Genomic DNA, 19,435 nt, shown 5'->3' on the forward strand with positions numbered 1-19,435 from the left:
TATGACAGCATTTTAAATTTTGAAATTTGGTCAATAACTATATGAAATACTTAAAATGAAGGCTTCGTTGCCCCTAGAAGCTGTTAGTCAACCTGCAACTGGATCCATGCACCTCGAAACGTGTTATCCGTTTAGTAATATACAGGCTATAAAAATTGTTGATAACTTTTGATACTTAACCAATTTTCATATAGTAAAAAAACATGTTGTTCCTTCCAATCGTAGCATTGTCATCCATACCTGAAATTCAACAGAAACCCCATCATTATCAACTAGTTTTCGTGAATTGATACGGATGTTTGCGACAGACTTCTGCAGATGAACCAGCGGTACGTTTCCAAGAACTTGGCAATTTCGGTCCTCCAAATCATCTAGAATTTTTGGTTTGTGCGGTAAGCTTCCTCTTTCGCTCACACCCAGAGAGTGAAGTCACAGGTCGTTCGATCACAATTCCTTGCTGGCCGTTCAAGGAGGCAACGACGTCCCAACCAGCGTCCTGGAATATCGATGTCTACCCACGTGCGGACAGGATATGCGAAGTAAGGCTGGGCTCCATCTTGCATGAAGATTAGGTCATCGTAATTGTCTTGTGTGGATACAGTACCGTGAACACAATTTTCAAGCATATCAAGGTACCATTCTGCATTCATTGAGTCCCGAATGAGATATGGACCCACAACTTTCGTGGATGTCATGCCGCACCACACCGTGACCTCTGCGCGATGCTGAGTTGTGATCTTAGGAATACATCGTGAAAATTACAGCCATTTATTGTGCAGAGTCGTTTTGGAATCCTCGGCTCGGTTTTGGTCCGCTGGTGAAGGCAAAATATAACAACAACAAAAAGGCCATTTTTCGCTGTCTTTCGAGAAACCGCCCATGAACTAATGGTGCCTCCATAAGTCCCCGCAGACCACATCAAATGCAAAAAGAACCAACCGATTTCCTCCATTTACCTAAGCAGGAGGAAGTCGTAATATTCATACTTTGACCCTGTACTGTAGCGTAGTGACACGACCGTCCTTCTGTTGGGTACAGATGGTCCCTAGCCCAAGGACTATCCAAAACACTTGACACTACATTTTGATCGCCAATAGAACCCGAGGTATGAGCATCGTAAAATCCCATTTTTATGCAGGGCGTTTTGGAACGTATTAGTTATGAATGCTGTAGCATGCATACCGGTAAATTCTACCATTGTAAGAATCACAATGCTTTTTTTAGGAAAATTAGTTAAATACAAAAAATTGGTTAGTGCTTTTCAATAAAGCGTTAATTCTCACCCATCCTGTAAATACGAGTGCGAGACACGAGCGATGTGATTGTGTGCTAAGGTGCAGAGATTGGCCTGCTTAGCCATAACGGGCGGAATTAGCAGCACACCAACCGCTGGAATGGAAGCCATGCTGGATATGCCTCCACTTCACCTTTGGGTTAAGATGGAGGCAGCAGCTGGGGCATACAGACTTAAAACTGCCCAAAACTGGGTCTCATTCGGATATCCAGAATCACACACTAACATAGTGAGTGAGGAAAATATAGGTATGGCTGGGGAAATGCCCGCTGACTATATAATAACTCCGAACTGCTTCGACAAGCCTTACAACATAATAATTGGAAGTAGGGAGCAGTGGGAGAAAACAGTTTGACACCGTACGGGGGACATCGTTTGGTTCACCGATGGGTCGAAAACAGATCAAGGCGTTGGGGCAGGGTTGTACGGGGTTCAGCCAAGACTGGAGAGCAGCATCTCTCTAGGGAAACTGGCCTCTGTATTCCAAGCCGAAATTACTGCAATCAGGGAATGTGTGGAGGAGAATATGAGTAGGTGCTACAATGACCATAGCATGTACATCTATTCAGACAGCCAGGCAGCCCTGAAATCATTGGCAGCTCCTACAACAAGATCTAAGGTTGTTGCAGATTGCCACAGGCCTTTGGTGGAGCTAGGGGGAACCCATATGGTGTACCTATTGTGGGTCCCTGGCCACTCAGGGATCTGTGTCAATGAAGAAGCCGATAGATTGGCTAGGATGGGGGCAAAAACTCCATTTATTGGACCATAACCTGTCTTGACAATCACCAAAGCTATAATCAAATTAGAACTACGAAACTGGCTTAGGAAACAGCACATAGGATATTGGACCAAGGTCCATAAACAAAAACATGGTAAGGTAATGATGCCCAAGCCATGTTTTAAAAGAAGCTCTGTAATCCTGGGATTGAACAGGAAAGAGGTCAAACACATGACTGGACTGATGATCGGCCATGGGAACTTCAAAAAACACCTACACACAATGGGTATAATCGAAGAGGACCCTAAACATAGGCACACTGGACTCGCATTCGGGAGGACGACGGTTCAATCCCGTCTCCAGGTATCCTGATTTAGGTTTTCCGTGATTTCCCTAAATCGTTTCAGGCAAATGCCGGGATGGTTCCTTTAAAAAGGGCACGGCCGATTTCCTTCCCCATCCTTCCCTAACCCGATCTTGCGCTCCGTCTTTAATGACCTCGTTGTCGACGGGACGTTAAAAAACACTAACCTAACCTAACCTAAATATAGGATCTGTGATGAGGGTGAAGAAACTGCATCACACCTAATCTTTGAATGCATGGCATTGGAGAGTAAAAGATACAGAATCTTCGGGACAACTAGACCTGAAGAAATTGTGTCTAACAAAAAACTGGTAGAGCGACTCCTTGCACTATTTAAGGGCACTGGTTGGCTTTACCAGATATACAGGGAGCGATACCGCACAATAAACCTAGTTTCGGCGAGGGCAGTGGTGGGTTGGACCTAAGCTGTTTTAGCTCTCCTGTTAAAATCAATCAATCAGTCAATCAATACTGTCGCATGCATACCGATAAATTTTACCATTGTAAGGATCACAATGCTTTTTTTAGGAAAATTTGTTAAATATTAAAAAAAATTGTAAGTGGTTTTCAATAATGCGTTAATTCTCACCCACCCCGTAAATGGGAGTGCGAGACACGAGTGATGTGATTGCGTGCGCAGAGCTGTGGGAATACATCGAGAAGCTGCACGGGCTGGTGCACAACCTGGAGAAGCGGCTGCAGCGCACGCAGGACAACGTGGAGCGCATGCGCGCCGTGCTGGCGCCCTGGAGCCGCTCGCCCGTCTTCACGCGCCGCGACGGCCGCAAGGACGCGCTGCTCAGCCTCGACGACCGCCACGACCGCGTCCACAAGCGGTACGCTCCCCCCTGCGACTCCTTCACACGGAGACGCTACGCCTCCAAGCTTAAGGCCAATGTAAACCATCAAACAGTTTGTCATACATCCCTAGTCTGTCAAATTATTTCGCAGTGTGCGGCTTTGTTTGGCCTGTTTGTCAAACATGGGTTGTGTTTGACCTGTATTAGAGAAATTTTGATAGACAGCCGATTTGGTGGACGTTGTTTCTGTTGATGTTTCTCCACTCATATTTAGCGAGAAATACGAGGGGCGTTTGAAAAGTCCGTGCAAAAATAAAAACTATTTAAGTGTTTGGGGTAAATCTTTTTAATTTTTCGACATATCCTCCTTTTAGACTTATACACTTCGTCTAATGCTGATCTAATTTGTTGATCCCTTCCGAATAATAGGAATTGTCAAAAATCTGCAAAATAGCTATGAGTTGCTGCAATCACCTCCTCGTTTGAATAAAATCTTTGTCTTACCAGCCATTTCTTCAAATTGAGGGACAAATAGTAGTCTGAGGAAGGCAAGTCTGGAGAATAGGGGGGATGTGAAACGAGTTGAAATCCTATTTCCATTAATTTTGCGACCACAACTGCTGAGGTGTGTGCTGGTGCATTGTCGTGATGGAATAGGACTTTTTTTTGCGGTCCAATCGCCGGCATTTTTCTTGCAACTCGGTTTTCAAATGGTCCAATAACGATGAATAATATCCACCTGTAATATTTTTACCCTTTTCCAGGTAGTCGATGAGGACTATTCCTTGCAAATCCGAAAAGACAGTCGCCATAACCTTTCTGGCCGAAGGAATGGTCTTCGCCTTTTTTGGTGCAGATTCTCCATGGTAACCCATTGTTTAAATTGTTCTTTGATCTCAGGAGTATAGTACTGTATCCATGTTTCATCCACAGTGACGAAACGACACTTAAAGTCCTGCAGATTCTTTCAGAACAGCTGCAAACCGTCCTGCAACACTTCACACGATTCCGTTTTTGGTCAAGCGTGAGCAATCGCGGAACCCATCTTGCGGATAGCTTTCTCATGTCCAAATGTTTATGCAAAATATTATGTACCCGTTCATTCGACATTCCCACAGCACTAGCAATCTCACGCACCTTAACTCTTCTCACATCTGTCACCATATCATGGATTTTATCAGTGATTTCTGGAGTCATAACCTCCACAGGGCGTCCAGAACGTTCAGCATCACTTGTGCCCATATGACCATTCCTAAAATTTTGAAACCATTTATAAACTGTTCTAATCGAAGGTGCAGAGTCACCGTAATGTTTATCAAGCTTCTCTTTAGTCTCATGAGGCGTTTTGCCTTTCATAAAGTAATGTATAATTACCACACGAAATTCTTTTTCGTCTATTTTTTGACAATCATTTGACTTCCTTGATTCACACGAATGCCAAACACATAGAAATAGACCAATATGGCTGAAACTTGGTGTGCGTTCTTTCCAAAGATGCTACTAACTTAAACGTGACCTCGATACGCGCTGGTGGTGCCATCTCTCGGACTTTGCACGGACTTTTCAAACGCCCCTCGTAGCATTTATTACAGTTTATCTCACTATACTGTCAGTTTTCACAATTTTGTGGGCACTACAATCAAGGATAAAACCAGAAGAACACTAACAGTTACGAGCATGATACAGGTGTTGTGTCTTTAAATCGCATATATTACGCGGGAAGGCCTTAAGAAGAAATCAACATTCTACACCCAACATAGATGGGCGCTCAATAAGTAATGCAACACATTTTCTTTCTGAAAGCAGATTGATTTTATTTAGGGTTCCAATACACAATATTATTCCCCACTCTTTTGACTAGAAAACCCAGTTTTTCAACATATTCTCGGTTCAATGCGACGGTGTTATGCTACCTTACTGGTAGGACCTGTATGCTCGCGTGGTACCACTCTACTGATGGATGTCGGAGCCAACGTCTTGCTGCATAAATAACCTCTCCATCACCCACGTACTGCTTCCCATGGAGTGCATCCTTCATTGGGCCAAACAGATGGGAGCCAGAACGTCGAGATCCAGTCTGTATAGTGGATGAGACAGAATAGTCCAATGAATTTTTTTGAGCTCCTCTCAGGTGTGCAGACTTGCCTCATGGAGAAGGAGAAGTTCGTTTGAATTTTTGTGGCGACGAAGAAGCTGAACTCGTTCCTTCAGTTTCCTGAGGGTAGCACAACACACTTCAGAGTTGATTGTTGCACCATGAGGGAGGACATCAAACAGAATAACCTCTTCAAAGTCCCAGACGACCGCAGCCATTATCATATCGGCTGATGGTGAGGCTTTGAACTTTTTCTTCAGAGGAGAGGTGACGTGACACCACTTCATGGGTTGCTGTTTTGTTTCTGGCTCTAAGTGACGAACCCATGTTTCATCGCCTGTGATGATGTTTGACTAAAATTTTTTCGACTAGCCTTACCAGTTGTCCTTCATTGCTCTTTATGGTCTTCTGTTAGGCAGCAATGAACCCAGCGGGTACATACCTTTGAGTACCCCAGCTTGTGGACGAATGTGTCAGCACTACCAACAGAGATGTCCAGCTGTGCGGCGAGGTGTTTGATTGTGATCCGTCGATCACCTCAAATGAAAGTGTCCACACGTTCCAAGTTGTGTGCGGCCGGCCCACACGTGTTGGGCAGGTTTGCGTGACCAATGATGACAGGTGGCTCACCCAACGACTCATTGTACTTTTGTCAACTGCCAGGTTTCTTTGGCGTTCTGCGTTGCTCTGGCTATCCGCCAAAAGAAACTCAGTGATGGGTCACTGCTTCGAATCCACCTCCACTGCAGATGCCATTTTGAAGTCTTATGTATAGCGCTGTCATCTGTTGGAAGTTCATGAAACTATAGCGGCTGAAAAGGGAATATTCCACGACATCCCACAACAAAATTCCGAATTTTTTTCAGCTGAAATTAGATGAGAAAATAAAATGTGCTGCATTACTTATTGGACGCCCCTCGTACTAACGGGAATGCAATACAAAAAAGAAATTGAATCTCTCCAGTTCTTCCACAGATGATGCGCATGCTTCTACGTTGCAATATTTTAATGAACTTTCACCAGAGGACGATGTAGGAGAGAACAGATTTTAGTGTAACTGGGTCTTCTTTTTCCATGTAATGCGAAGTAATTCTACCAGGTTATTAAAAGTCAGAGTGAAAATTCTGAGAAACTTGTAATCATCAGGTTCTGAGTGTAATGCATCCTTTTTCAGCTTTTCGTGGGTATATTTACCTCTTAATTTCGGCCATTTTGTCAACCAGCGTCTTCTTTTCTATTTCTTCTTAATGTTGAAGTCAGTGCAAGACATGCTCTATCTGCATTGGTATCCCTTCCGACTAATGTCAAGTGCTTCGTGACACGATAGGCTCAGCCTGACAGCTGCTTCAAAAGTGAGGTTAAATTTGACCAAATTTGTCGGTACGTCTGCGCGCTTGTTTGAGAAACCCGCAGATATAGGACAGCAAATTTGACAAACGGGTTTGATCGTTTACAGGAGTCTTAAAGCCCAGTTTACACGGAGTCACGGCATTGCAAAACATAAGCTTAGAACCTGTGTTGCTATCTTTCGCATGCGCGACCCAAAGTGGCATTAATCGCTGCCGAAGATAATTCTGTTTCGGAGCGATTGTGGTGTTCAGGTTTCTAGTTCCTCGCTGCCACAGTCGGGAGGCGAAAAAACTTGATTGATTCTCCTTGGATCTGTTTTAATGCCATAGAAACATAAGTTAATGTTGAAGTCGATACAATGGCAAATATACAATTCGCATCCGAATCAGCAGGTGACCCTGCTGTGCTGCATAACAAGTTAACTGCTTCCTCAAAACCTACATATGAACACGATAAACAAAAGGAGGGGGGGGGGGGGGGGGGGACCAGACCTCTACGCTCAATAATGACGCCTAACCATCTGTAAGTATTTTATTCCTTCCTAAATTTCAAAAAGGACAGAAGGATAATGGGTAGTTACTACCTCTAACTTCGACGTCATAAGTGTTTAGGAATTAAAATAAGAATAATGAACAGTTTTATATATTACAGTTGCCATCAGCACTGAATAGTGATTCAGGGTGGAAGAATAAATATTGTCTTGCATGTTACTCTGCAATTAGAGATTAATACACAGTCCAGTCACATTAATGTGCCCTTCGACTATGTTCGACGTCAAAGTGCAATAACCACTCACTGAAAGCAGGTGGCAGCACTAGCACTGGAGAGTATATAACGCTTGTTAAGGGGACGCAGAAAACAGTGCAGTCCTTGTCGTAATGCGGAAATGGAGCGATTTATCTGACCTGCAGAAGGGCGTGATCATTGAATTTCAGGCCAAGTGTGGAAGCATTTCCGAAACAGATAAGTTCGTAAACTGTTCGTGTGCTGCTGTGGTTGAAGTATACGGTGCATGACAAAATGGCGCTATCCCAACTATTCACTATGGGCCATAGATGACATGGGTGAACGATAGCTGCAGAGATGTGTACGGGCCAATAGACATTCAACTGTTGAGCAACTGGCTGTCCAGATGGACCCTGGAGCTACCAACAGTGTCTCCACAATGAACGTTCAGCAAAAGTTGCTGCGTATGGGCCTTCACAGCAGGTGTCTGGTTCATGCACCCATGCTGACTGCTGTTCAACGGCGATGAAGGCTGGAATTTACATACCAATACCGCAACTAGATGTCCACTGAGTAGGTCCTGCATCAATCGTCAGAAAGGTCCAGGTCGGGGGAGAGAGTGCTATGGTCTGGGTAACGTTTTCGCGACATTCCCTGGGTGATCTCGTCATTCTGGAAGGCACAATGGGTAGCACACGTATGCATCTATCCTTAGGGATCGTGTCCATCCCAACATGCAGTTCGTGTTTTCCTCGGTACAATGGTATCTACCAGCAGGACAATGCAACGTGTCACACAGCTCGCAGTGTACGTGTGTGATTCTAAGAGCACTAGGATGAGTTTAACGTACTCCCCTGGCTAGCAAACTCTCCATATTTCAACCAAATCAGGAATCTAATGGGCCACGTCGATCGTGCTGCTCGGGCAGTGGATCCGCAACCCATATACCTAGTGCAGCTGGCCACGGCACTACAGTTGGCATGACTCCACATCCCTTTGGTACCTTCCAGAACCTCACTGACTTTCTTTCCATCCTTCGCTTACGCCATAGTCGCGCAGCAATCGCAGGGTCAGCGTGGTTGCAACAGATTTGGCAATGTTAATTTTAGGGATGGCCGGATGCCCTTCCTGCCGCCAACCCATACCCCCCAGGATGGAATCAGTGTACCCCAAATGTCTGCGTCTAGTGTAAAGCGTGAAATAGTGCGGGCATGTTGCAAATGTCAAATGGTTCAAATGGCTCTGAGCACTATGCGACTTAACGTCTGAGGTCATCAGTCCCCTAGAACTTAGAACTAATTAAACCTAACTAACCTAAGGACATCACACACATCCATGCCCGGGGCAGGATTCGAACCCGCGACTGTAGCGGTCGCTCAGCTCCAGACTGTAGCGCCTAGAACCGCACGGCCTTGCAAATGTCTGTGATGCGTGTAACTGAGGCGGAGGACCAGCCCAGTATTCACCTAGCAGGATGTGGAAAACCGCCTAAAAACCACATCCAGGCTGGCCGGCACACCGGCCCTCGTTGTTAATCCGCCGGGCAGATTCGATCCGGGGCCGGCGCGCCTACCCGACTCCGGGAAGCAGCGCATTAGCACTCTCGGCTACCCTGGCGGGTCCAGAACCTCACTGACTCTCTTCCTGCATATCGTTTCTGAAAAGGTTGTTATTCAGACTTTTGACAGGTGGTCATATTAATGCTACTGGACCGTGTATTTCTCTGAAAACATTCGAGAACTTTCATAACTGAAGGAAACCGTTCATTCACCGGCACGGCTGCTACGTTATATGACACAGAGCAATTTTCTTGACGATATATTTGCAGGTATGCTGAAATTGAAACTGCATCTAAGGAGATACATTCGCTGCTGTCGGACAACCTGAAGCTGTTCGGGATGGAGGGGCAGGAGGACTGCGACCGCTGGCAGCAGTACGTGGCCTACGTGGACGGACTCGTGTCGGACGCCCTGCTGCGAGCGGTGGGCTGCAGGTGCTCTCACCATTCCTAATCGCCACTCGTGGCTTGTGCACCACGCCTTTGATGCAAGCCAGGGACCACGCTGTTGGCTGCTGCGCTCTGCTTCTATGTCTGCCCAAAACAGCTGAACGTTCCACACTTTTCGCTCTATGCTAGTGGCGGATTGCACAAGCGTCACAAAAGACTGGATTTTTAAAGACTGGTTCTATGCGGTGTCTATTCATAATTTCTTCCAGTGACGAACTTAGAACCGTCGAATCCTCTGTGGTAGTTTGATAAGGACCAATGAGGAAAAAACATCAAGAGAGGATTCCTGGAGGGTAGGTGGATGACGGTGAAAAGCTGAGAATAGAGTGCCTCCTCAACAGCATAGACAGCCATGTGCATGCTAATGAAGCTACTGGAAAAATCAGGTTACATCCAGAAGTACATATGACCTACGTCAGTATCAGGAACGAGACGGACCAGACACACTCATTGGCTTAAACTGAAATTGAGTGAGGCTTTCTGAAGCTTTGCCCATTCCAACAGTGGCGTCTTGTTTCTTGTTTATTATTGGGTGAGGCATTTTGAAGCTTTGCCTGTTCCAGCAGTTAAGCCATGGCGTCTTGTTTCTTGTTTATTATTGGGAGAGGCATTTTGAAGCTTTGCCCAATCCAACAGTTAAGCCGTGGCGTCTTGTTTCTTGTTTATTATTGGGTGAGGCATTTTGAAGCTTTGCCTTTCCAACAGTTACGCCATGCCATCTTTGTTCTTGTTTATTATTGGGCGAGGCATTCTAAAGCTTTTCCCATTCCAACAGTTAAACTGTGGCATCTTGTTTCTTCTTTATTATTGGGTGAGGCATTTTGAAGCTTTGCCCATTTCAATAGTTAAGCCATGCCGTCCTCCCATTATTGTTCATTATGACGATTGTTTCCATTGTCCCATAATTCCACATAAGTGAATTATTCTCAAAAGTCTCGCATAACTAGTTGCATAAGGAGCTATAGTGTTTTCCACAAGGAGACAAAGATAATTTATCGCACAAAAGATTGTTTTACGTATTCTTTGTGCTAAAATATATTGTAATCAGATTTTTCGCCTGACTAAATAAAATGTTTCAAAACACTTCAACAAAGTCTCCTTATTTGTCTGCAATTTCATGAAAGCATCTGGATTTATTATACTACAGGTTTACTGGCACCCCGCAGTAACGCTTTTCGCATACTAATGGCACACAAAGATTCACTGTCGGTAATAACACTACATAGAAGCCTCATATCTCACGCATATGTACAGTATTATTGACAGCTTTACACACTGCGCATGTGATGTATGCAGATTGGCCATTTTTATGATTTAGTTACAATTATACAAATAAATAAAACTTCCTCAGTCTTATATTTGTGTGAAATCAGCGATGCTTTGTTAGCATTCTTTTAGTAGCTTATTGAAGCAACAATGTAACGTAAATATTGTTTTAAACATAATTATGTTGCGGTTTTCCTTATTACAATATGGTCAACCATGGAATCCATGGGGTCAAAGGCCAAGAAAGTTATATGATGATAAAATAAAATTGAGTAAAGATAAAACTGCTAGCAACAATATCTGCTTAGTCTCCACAAGGATTAGCTGATGCATGTTTAATTCTGCAGCTATCTGAGAAAGCATCTCATCATTTCTTCTATTACCACTAAGAAACGCAAGATGGAGTTAAGTGCATCCTGGCGTATGATCACTTGGTCGCTCGTTCTGACAGTTCAACTGTACTTGTACCTAAAGGTATCTCCACCAACACCTCTTTCCTCGTACGCTGTCGCAGAATCACGGGAAGAACAGTGCGTGCACAAAAATTAGTACAAAAAACGCATGTAGGCCTACACTACGCATTCTCGGGCTACACACGTTACCTCACTGTTCAAGCAGTTTGCTACGGACCACTACTTTGCTCGTGTTTTGTGATGACCTTATTGTGACATACAAAGTGGCACCGAAGTTTTATTCTGAAATTTTACAAGAATGTCAAAGCAAGTTTTTGATTGAGAAACGAAACGTGTATCTCTAAGCAAGATACAGTTACGCGAAATGCAGTTTATGTAGAGATAAGGCTGGTAACCTGTGATTCATGTACAATTTTGAGCTATTTGTTTCGCATCTTCAACTTTTGTAGTCCTGTCTTCCTCAGTTGCGTGTAACATTACGGTATACTGATAATTTTTACTTATGGACCGTCTGACAGCAACTGAATAAAACACAGTTTTAGTGCCATACGCGTTTCGCCTTTATTTTCTGCAAGGCATCATCAGTGGCAGGTTGCGTGGACAATTTCTTGCATATTACGCTCCTGTTGCATTTTGGGTGTTGTTCTTCTTCTTACGAATGCCAATTTGCGGTTTTTTTTCCACGTTCCACAGCGCTATGAACTGAATGCTTGTTTCAATGCAATGTTTAATCGCTGTCAGACGCTTCATAAGTAAAAATTATCAATATACCGTAATATTTGTTTCGCGTTTCAAAATAAAGCATTTCAGTGATTATTCGTGAAAATGAGTAGCACTAAAGAGATTATGTGAAGGTTACTTATCTTTCATTATATAAGTACCATTTAATTTTATATAAAATAGAAAAATTCTGTTTATGTTTTATATTTTGGCGCTGAGTTCCTAAAGCGCATCCTGCCTCACAGTTTTATTGAAGTAATTTTGCGATGAGCAGCTCCACAGTACCATGGTACGTCTTTCTCCTTGTGGTCTTCAATAAATTTGAGTGTCCAGTCTTCAACAAATTAGAGTGCCCACTCTTTGGAGTCAGCAGTCATCATTGGCGCCAATAACTCGCGTGGAACACAAAAACAACACAGTTGTTAAGGACACACAAGTGAGCAACAGCCGACCGCGAATACTTGTCTGCCGAAAAGTGCAAGATTCGTTTCAGGGAAATTACATATGCGTACTTGTGCTGTTACAAAAGCGGAGCGAACGCGCGAAGTTGAACCAAAAAAGCCACTGTGTGGGATCTAGAGATGGGCAAACTGAAACACATAACTGTTTCGAAACAAATGAAACAGTACAAGATAATGTTTCGATACTCTCTTTCGAAACAGTGAAACAGTTTGTGTTTTATAATCTAATAAACCTACACATTTTATCATATTGAATTTCTTCCGTATAAGTATGACCATATAAACACAAATGAGGTGTGAGAGCGCTAATCATTTCGCAGAAAGTATGAAACTATCACTTGGGCGTCTTGGCAGTTTCGTATTTCCTGCAGCAAATGCGCTGCTTTCCTGTCGTGTGACTTTCTTACTTTTCAATTGGCTGAGGACAGCCATAGCTGAAGACAGAAGAACCACCACGAACGGAACTGGAGGTGGGAGCAAACTGCAGAAACAACGGATATGCTACTGGGATTCCCACATTCCGTTAGTATGGGTAATATACCCATCCTGCTAATTTCCATGCACACGAAGGGAATCATCGTGGATAATAGGCACAGTGACTATAGACTCACAAATAACGTCAAATAATTCGAATAAATAACAAAACATGAAAAAATTTTGTCTTTCAAGGTGTTTCGAACCGTTACTATAAAGTCACCATGCTTCCCAGCCCTTCCCGTTCACCATTACACTATAAGTGATATGTCAAACAGATTGCTTGCAACTATACCTAGATCAAATTTATGTATATGTCTAATAACTGTCACTCTACGCCTTTTTTTTTATTCAAAATGTTGTAGGCTTACTTGCGTTTCTTAATGTGATTACTGAACATGAACAGAGAAGCGTATGTTATTAAAAAAAAGTGTAATTTAATCGAATGATTTTCACATATTTATTATTTTCAATGTGAATAGTATGCGTTGTTTTATTGTTTGGTTAGTATTTATAAAGCAGATGTTACGCCATTTCGTAATAGGACAGTCAGCTAAAACTAAGCTTTATTTTCGGATATCTTAAGCTTCATTCTATTGCTTGTCAAAAAGATTTCGACACTCTTGAAAGTGTTTCATGAAGTGGTATGTTGTGTTTCAGTATCTGTGCCGAGCCCGAATCTCGTACGACACAGAGCGGAATGAAACATCACTGTTTCGATACAATTAGTCCGTTACAAGCACAGGTGAACTGAAACAGCCTTATTTTGAAATAACGATACAGTTTCTGTGTCTGGCTCGAGATCGAATCTGGTGCAGTTATCCGAGACAGGGGCGGAATGAAACACCACTGTTTCGAAACAGTGAACCACAGCCGTTCCGAAACACTGAAACAGTTCCACGTATCGATACACGGAATCGAAACATAGAAACAGTGGCCAAGTCTAGTGGGATCATTTTAATGCAAAATTTGCTGTTACAGCAAGTGATTTGCCAGAGCTCCTATGAGCACAAATAAACTGAAGCACATGAAATTAGACTTAGTAACTAAGTAACATTCAAGACGAGTGATTACGTATCAACCAGTGGTAAACATAGCGTAAGAGTTTTTCTAGGTGGAAGTACTATAACGACTTTTTTAAAAAAATCTGACAGTGTATACTGGGAAGCAATGTGGACTAGTAATTGCAAAAAAGAACACTACTGCTCACTAACAATTATGAGACAAATTGAAAACTGTACGCAATAGGATTTATTGTCCAACAGGCCCGTTTTGACTTTTTTGTTAAGAAGGCAGTAACAGTAGCCTAAATCGTTTGTAGTTTTGAGATAGGGGATTGAGACTCACATGGTACAGGGCATTTCTTTCAGGTTAAATCTAGATCACGCGCTATTCAATAAATATCTGTCTGTTAAGATTTTTTGCTACTGCGCTTTCAATTTAGTTCTATACGCGTGAGCACTAAAATAAGTAGCCCTCTGAATAATTACAATAATAGTACCGGTAATAATAACTTTACTGTCGCTAAACCCTCAAAGCAGAATAGTAATGGCCTCTTTTTCGATAACTTTAGTGTAATACATGTGATTGCATCCACCGACAGGTCTTTGTACGTACTGCATGTAATTTACATGCCTATTTTTTCTAAGGTTGGCAGATCCTACACACTGTTGGTTAGCACTGTAGAGAGGGCCAAATGTTGATGAATAGGAGTCATTCTTACAAGTGAGCTATTTGTTGTTGAGATTTTTGATTGTTGCAAAAATAGCATAATAGAAACTGTGTTTTTAAAGAAGATGAACATCACGGGTACGTTATTATCTAATCATTGCACTGTAAGTAACGCCTGCTGGAGAGGTGCAAGTAATCGAAAAAAATACTGAAACGCATATAGACCCTATACCGGTACCGTTCCAATTAAAATTTCAGGTTCGTTTTCAGTATCCTCTATAGGTATCATATGTAAATGATTATCGGTTTTTAAAAACTGCTATTTCTTTGGCGTGTTAAATGTAAGTTGCGAAGCGTCCCTTCAGAACGGACTGAAGCCCAGATATATAGACCTACCATTACGATTCTCATTTGCACTGCTTAAAGATAATTATGCGCGTACAGGTGTATAGGCTTTTATCTTCAGTGTAACTGTTGTTAGGGAATTGTACAAGACAGAGAGGAAAATTGTATTTGAAGGCTTAGTGTGGCTTTCAAAGCAACTACAAAATTAATTTTTACACTAGGCACTTTCATTTATAGTTCAATGGTCTTGCAGTTTAGAAATTCGCACCCATGTCCCATTAAGTATTAATTTTGTAGCGATTCGTTTATTGTACGGTATGTAAAATTTGCAGTCATAGATTCTACACCTATATCTGTACTCTACAAACTACTGTGAGGTGCGTGACAGATGGTATGTCCCATTCCATCAGTTCAGGGTAGCTTTTTTCGAAAAACAACTTTCGGATAAGGTTAGGGCTTTGTTATTGAAAGTATTATATTTCTTGTTCATGTCATTAGCACTGTTTACATCATTCTAGTACATGTCTGAGGAGCATATTAAAACTAATCAGTTGCTGGCTTGCTAAGTACACTCAGAACTAATAATTAGTAGATTTTGTATCCTGATCAGTATTAACACTTAACGTAAGAAACTGTGTCATGGTCTGAGAGGCCATTGACTATTGGTTTCATAATATAATTTTGTTCATTAGACATTTCTATAAAGATTATCTATGGCTGTTTTTGAGGAGTTAAGTTACCCTAGTTGGAATACTAACGAAAGATATTAATTTGAATTACAATGTCTCTGACTTTTTAAGAAAAATCTGTAGACATATTAAAATCACCAGCAACCAGTATTTCAAACTAGTCTTTGGACTGAAGACTACGACAACAACAATACAACAATTTTATTCAGATTGCTTATTTTCAATTTACATACGTATGGAATAACTAGTTGAATGTAGATAATTATGCATAAGAAGATAGCAAACGGAACAGGCTTTAGCCCAGTGCCTTATTATAAATTAATGGAAAAAAAATAAGTTACACAGTTTGGAAATAAAGACCAGCAGCTATCGTGGAAAGTAAAGACCATGTCAGCAGACATCAGAAGAGAGTATAACAAAGTTATAGAAAATACATGTTGTCTTCATAATGGGCGTGATTAAAGAGATTGTATGTGGCAATTATATTGTGCTGCCACAACAATGCTGTGTGTTGCAGTGAAATGATTTTAGGCAGGCAAGTAATGACATAGATTCATACGGAAGAAGAAATAGCTGTGGAAATAAGAAGCACAAGACGAAGTCAACATGCAAAGTTGGGTTGAATTGTTTTGGGGGAAGAGACCAAACAGCGAGGTCATTGGTCTCATCGGATTAGTGAAGGATGGGGAAAGAAGTAAGCCGTGCCCTTTCGAAGGAACCATCCTGGTATTTGCCTGAAGAAATTGAGGGAAATCACAGGAAATCTAAATCAGGACGGTCGGACGCAGGATTGAACTGTCGTCCTCCTGAATGCAAGCCCAGTGTGCTAACCACTGTGCCACCTCTCTTGGTCAACGTGCAAGGCTTATGATATCTCATAGTCAGCTGAGGGCAAAAATAACACATTGCAGCTTTGTGTTCCATCTTGTTAGGTGTTCATATCCTGGATGAATACATTGTTATGTGCCAGTAATGTGTGCCACCTTAGAGAAAAATGGTTGCTGTTCTCCTGAACAAAGAACAGAATACTACAAAGTTGCCATCCTACTAGCAATAGTTTATTGTAGTAACAAAGGGTCCACAGTGACTGGACAAAATGCAGGTCATTCCTGTTTTTGAGAAGGGCCGTAGCACAGATACACATAATTATAAGTCTATATCATGGACATCAATCTGTTGTAGAATTATGAAACATGTTTTATGCTCGTGTATTATGATGTTTTTGGAAAACTTTCCTCCATAAAAATCAACATGAATTCTGCAAACAGAGATCTTGCAAAACTCAGCTCATTCTGTTGCTCCATGAGACTGTGCTGTAGACATCACCGCTCAGGTTGATGCCTTATTTTTAGACTTCAGGAAGGCATTTTTCATGTTCCTGCATTACCGTTTGGTGAAAAGAAATCCAATCTTCTGAATACTGGACCAGATTTTCAACAGTATTCAAGACTTACTTTCAAAGAGAACGGAAACTTCATTCCTAATGGAACAAAATCAAAAAATGTAAAAGTAATTTCTGGAGTACCCTCAAGGAAGTGCTTACAATATTTTAAATGATCTAGTAGAAAATGTTGGAAATTGCATAAGGCTATTTGCAGATGATATTCTTGTCTACAAGACTGTAGCAACGCCGAAAGACTGTAGTGATTTGCTAAAGGACCTGCAGTGGATTGACGAATGGTGCAGGGACTGGCTGTTCATCCTGAATGTAAAGAAATGTAACATATTGCACTTGCATATGAGAAGATATCCATTACTGTACAACTATACCGTTGATGACAAACTGCTGGAAACAGTATGAGTTGTAAAATATCCAGGAGTAACATGCCAGAGTGACCTTATTTGGAATAAGCACATAAAACAAATAGTAGCGAAAGCAGATGCTAGACTGTGATTCATAGGAAGTATATTAAGGACATGTAACTTATCCAGTTTACCTCTGTACTCGAGTGGTCAACATGATGGATACTCTAGTGAGGAACATGGGTTCGATTCCCGGTACTATCAGGGATTTTTCATTGGTGCTAGTGCTGTATCTGGAAGCACGCAGCCTCGTGGTACCATTTGAGTAGCTACCTGATTGCGAGGCAGTGACTCCAATGTCAGAATTTCGATAGCGGTTGAAGTGAGATGTGCTGACCTCATGCCTCTCCTTCCTGATCCAAGAATGAGTGATGATAAAACAGGGCTTTTACTCGACTGTGGCGTGGTCTTGGGGACCAGATCACGGGGTTCCCTTTCCTTTTAATACATCCATGAAAGAAGTGACTTACAAAACACTTTTTCACCTGATTCGTGAATATTATTCATAACTTTAGCATGGTCACCATGTGGAACTAATAGGTGAGATAGAGAAGATACAATAAAGAGCAGTGCATTTCGTCTCAAGGTCTTTTATTTGGTGAGAGAGTGTTACAGAGATGCTCAACAAACTCCAGTGGCAGATGCTACAAGAGAGGCATTATGCATTATGGAGTGGTTTACTATTGAAATTCTGAGAGATTACATTTTGGGAAAAGTCGGACTACATATTACTTAACATACATCTTGCAAAGTGAGCACAACAAGGAAGTTTGAGAAGTTAGAGCTAATACAGAGGTCTATCAACAGCCATTCTTCACACCACACTATTCATGAAAGGAACAGGGATGGGGGCCACAGATAGTGGAACCAGAAGTACCCTCCACCACACTCCATCAGGTGGCTTGTGGAGTATTGATGTAGATATAAATGTAGTGACACTTGGTCTGTGGTCTGGGCCAATGTGAGATGGTTACATATGGGTGTGACAGATTCAGACCTGACAGAGAGAGAGAGAGTGGAACTTGGCCAGACTGGACTGAAGATGGGTAGTGAGTCAACAGTGTGTGTTGTGGTACAATTTTTTTTTGATTAACTCTCGCTACTTATAATTTATTTCTGTAATAACTCCAGTTCTAGCCAGCTCTGCAGTAATTGTTGTAGATTCTGCATCTGTGGCTATTCTGTTTCTGTTGCTGCTTTACAAATTTCAGAATGCCTTGTACCATAATGAATGTGTAAATGACCTAATGTTAAATAAAGACAGCTAATGATGCTATTAGGGTATAAAATCTGAATTCCGAAAATTATCATATTATCTTGTTTCCTTCAAAACTTACAGGCCCAGTTTCAGAGCTGACAGCAATGTAATTCAGTTTTTATCAGAAACAGAAGATAAGTTAAATCTTACCAAACACAGGTCAAATGATTCCTGTACAGATCTACAATTGCTTCACAGCAAACAATGTAAATCTTAATCTCAAAGAGACAATTTCAAAAAAGGAAATTGAAATGCTAGTGCCAGAAGTAGACATTATTGGTAATACATCACAAAATTAAGTAGTCCTACTGTACTGTGTAAAACTCCTTGCAGTCCAGCTGGATAACAAATTTTACAGGGTCAGGACATGGATTCACTAATTAACAAGCTTAGCCCAGCATCTTTTGCTCTTAGAAGTCTCTCTCTCATATACGCATAAGCTGCACAATAGGGTATGTTTATTTATTGCTGGACTAGTATTGGACACACATGCCTATAATTAGCAGCATCTTAAATGCGTAAGTTTCTTAGCACATGTCAAAGACATTTGCTGATAATATTGACATAATTATCTAATCATACTCAGATTTAATATACATATAAATTTGGGCATTGTGTAATTGTCCAGATTTATGTACTGATTGATTTTGTTTTAAAATTTTGTACATGGCTGGAGCAGCAACCATAGCATGAAATTATCTTGTACAATTAATAAACAGCCAACTGACTGGCTGTTTATTAATTCCAGAAAAACATATTTTTGTGTTTGATAAACAGTGAAAAGTCCAGGTTGGAATATAAACGGTCTTGAAAAGAATAAATTGCTACTCAATGTAAAGATTACAGGTTGAGCACCAGACAGGCACAACAAAAATATTGTTACACACTGAGCTTTCAGCCAAAGTCTTTGCCAGAAAGGAAAGGAAAATACACACACATTCACACAAGCAGGTGCACCTCATGCACATATTACTGCT

General features: G+C 41.6%; 1 protein-coding gene across 1 annotated transcript in view; it reads left to right on the forward strand.

The window, feature by feature from the left end:
• The window catches only part of LOC126176568 (dynein beta chain, ciliary), a 790,269-nt gene that overhangs the window by 210,766 nt on the left and 560,068 nt on the right, over nt 1–19,435 (forward strand). Inside the window, exons 16-17 of the mRNA XM_049923728.1 lie at nt 3,020–3,215; nt 9,179–9,343. Of these exons, the coding sequence (XP_049779685.1) occupies nt 3,020–3,215; nt 9,179–9,343 (361 nt within the window). The remainder of the gene's footprint in view (nt 1–3,019; nt 3,216–9,178; nt 9,344–19,435) is intronic.

The sequence above is a fragment of the Schistocerca cancellata genome, chromosome 3 (genome assembly GCF_023864275.1).
Source record: "Schistocerca cancellata isolate TAMUIC-IGC-003103 chromosome 3, iqSchCanc2.1, whole genome shotgun sequence".
In the NCBI taxonomy this organism is placed as follows: domain Eukaryota; kingdom Metazoa; phylum Arthropoda; class Insecta; order Orthoptera; family Acrididae; genus Schistocerca; species Schistocerca cancellata.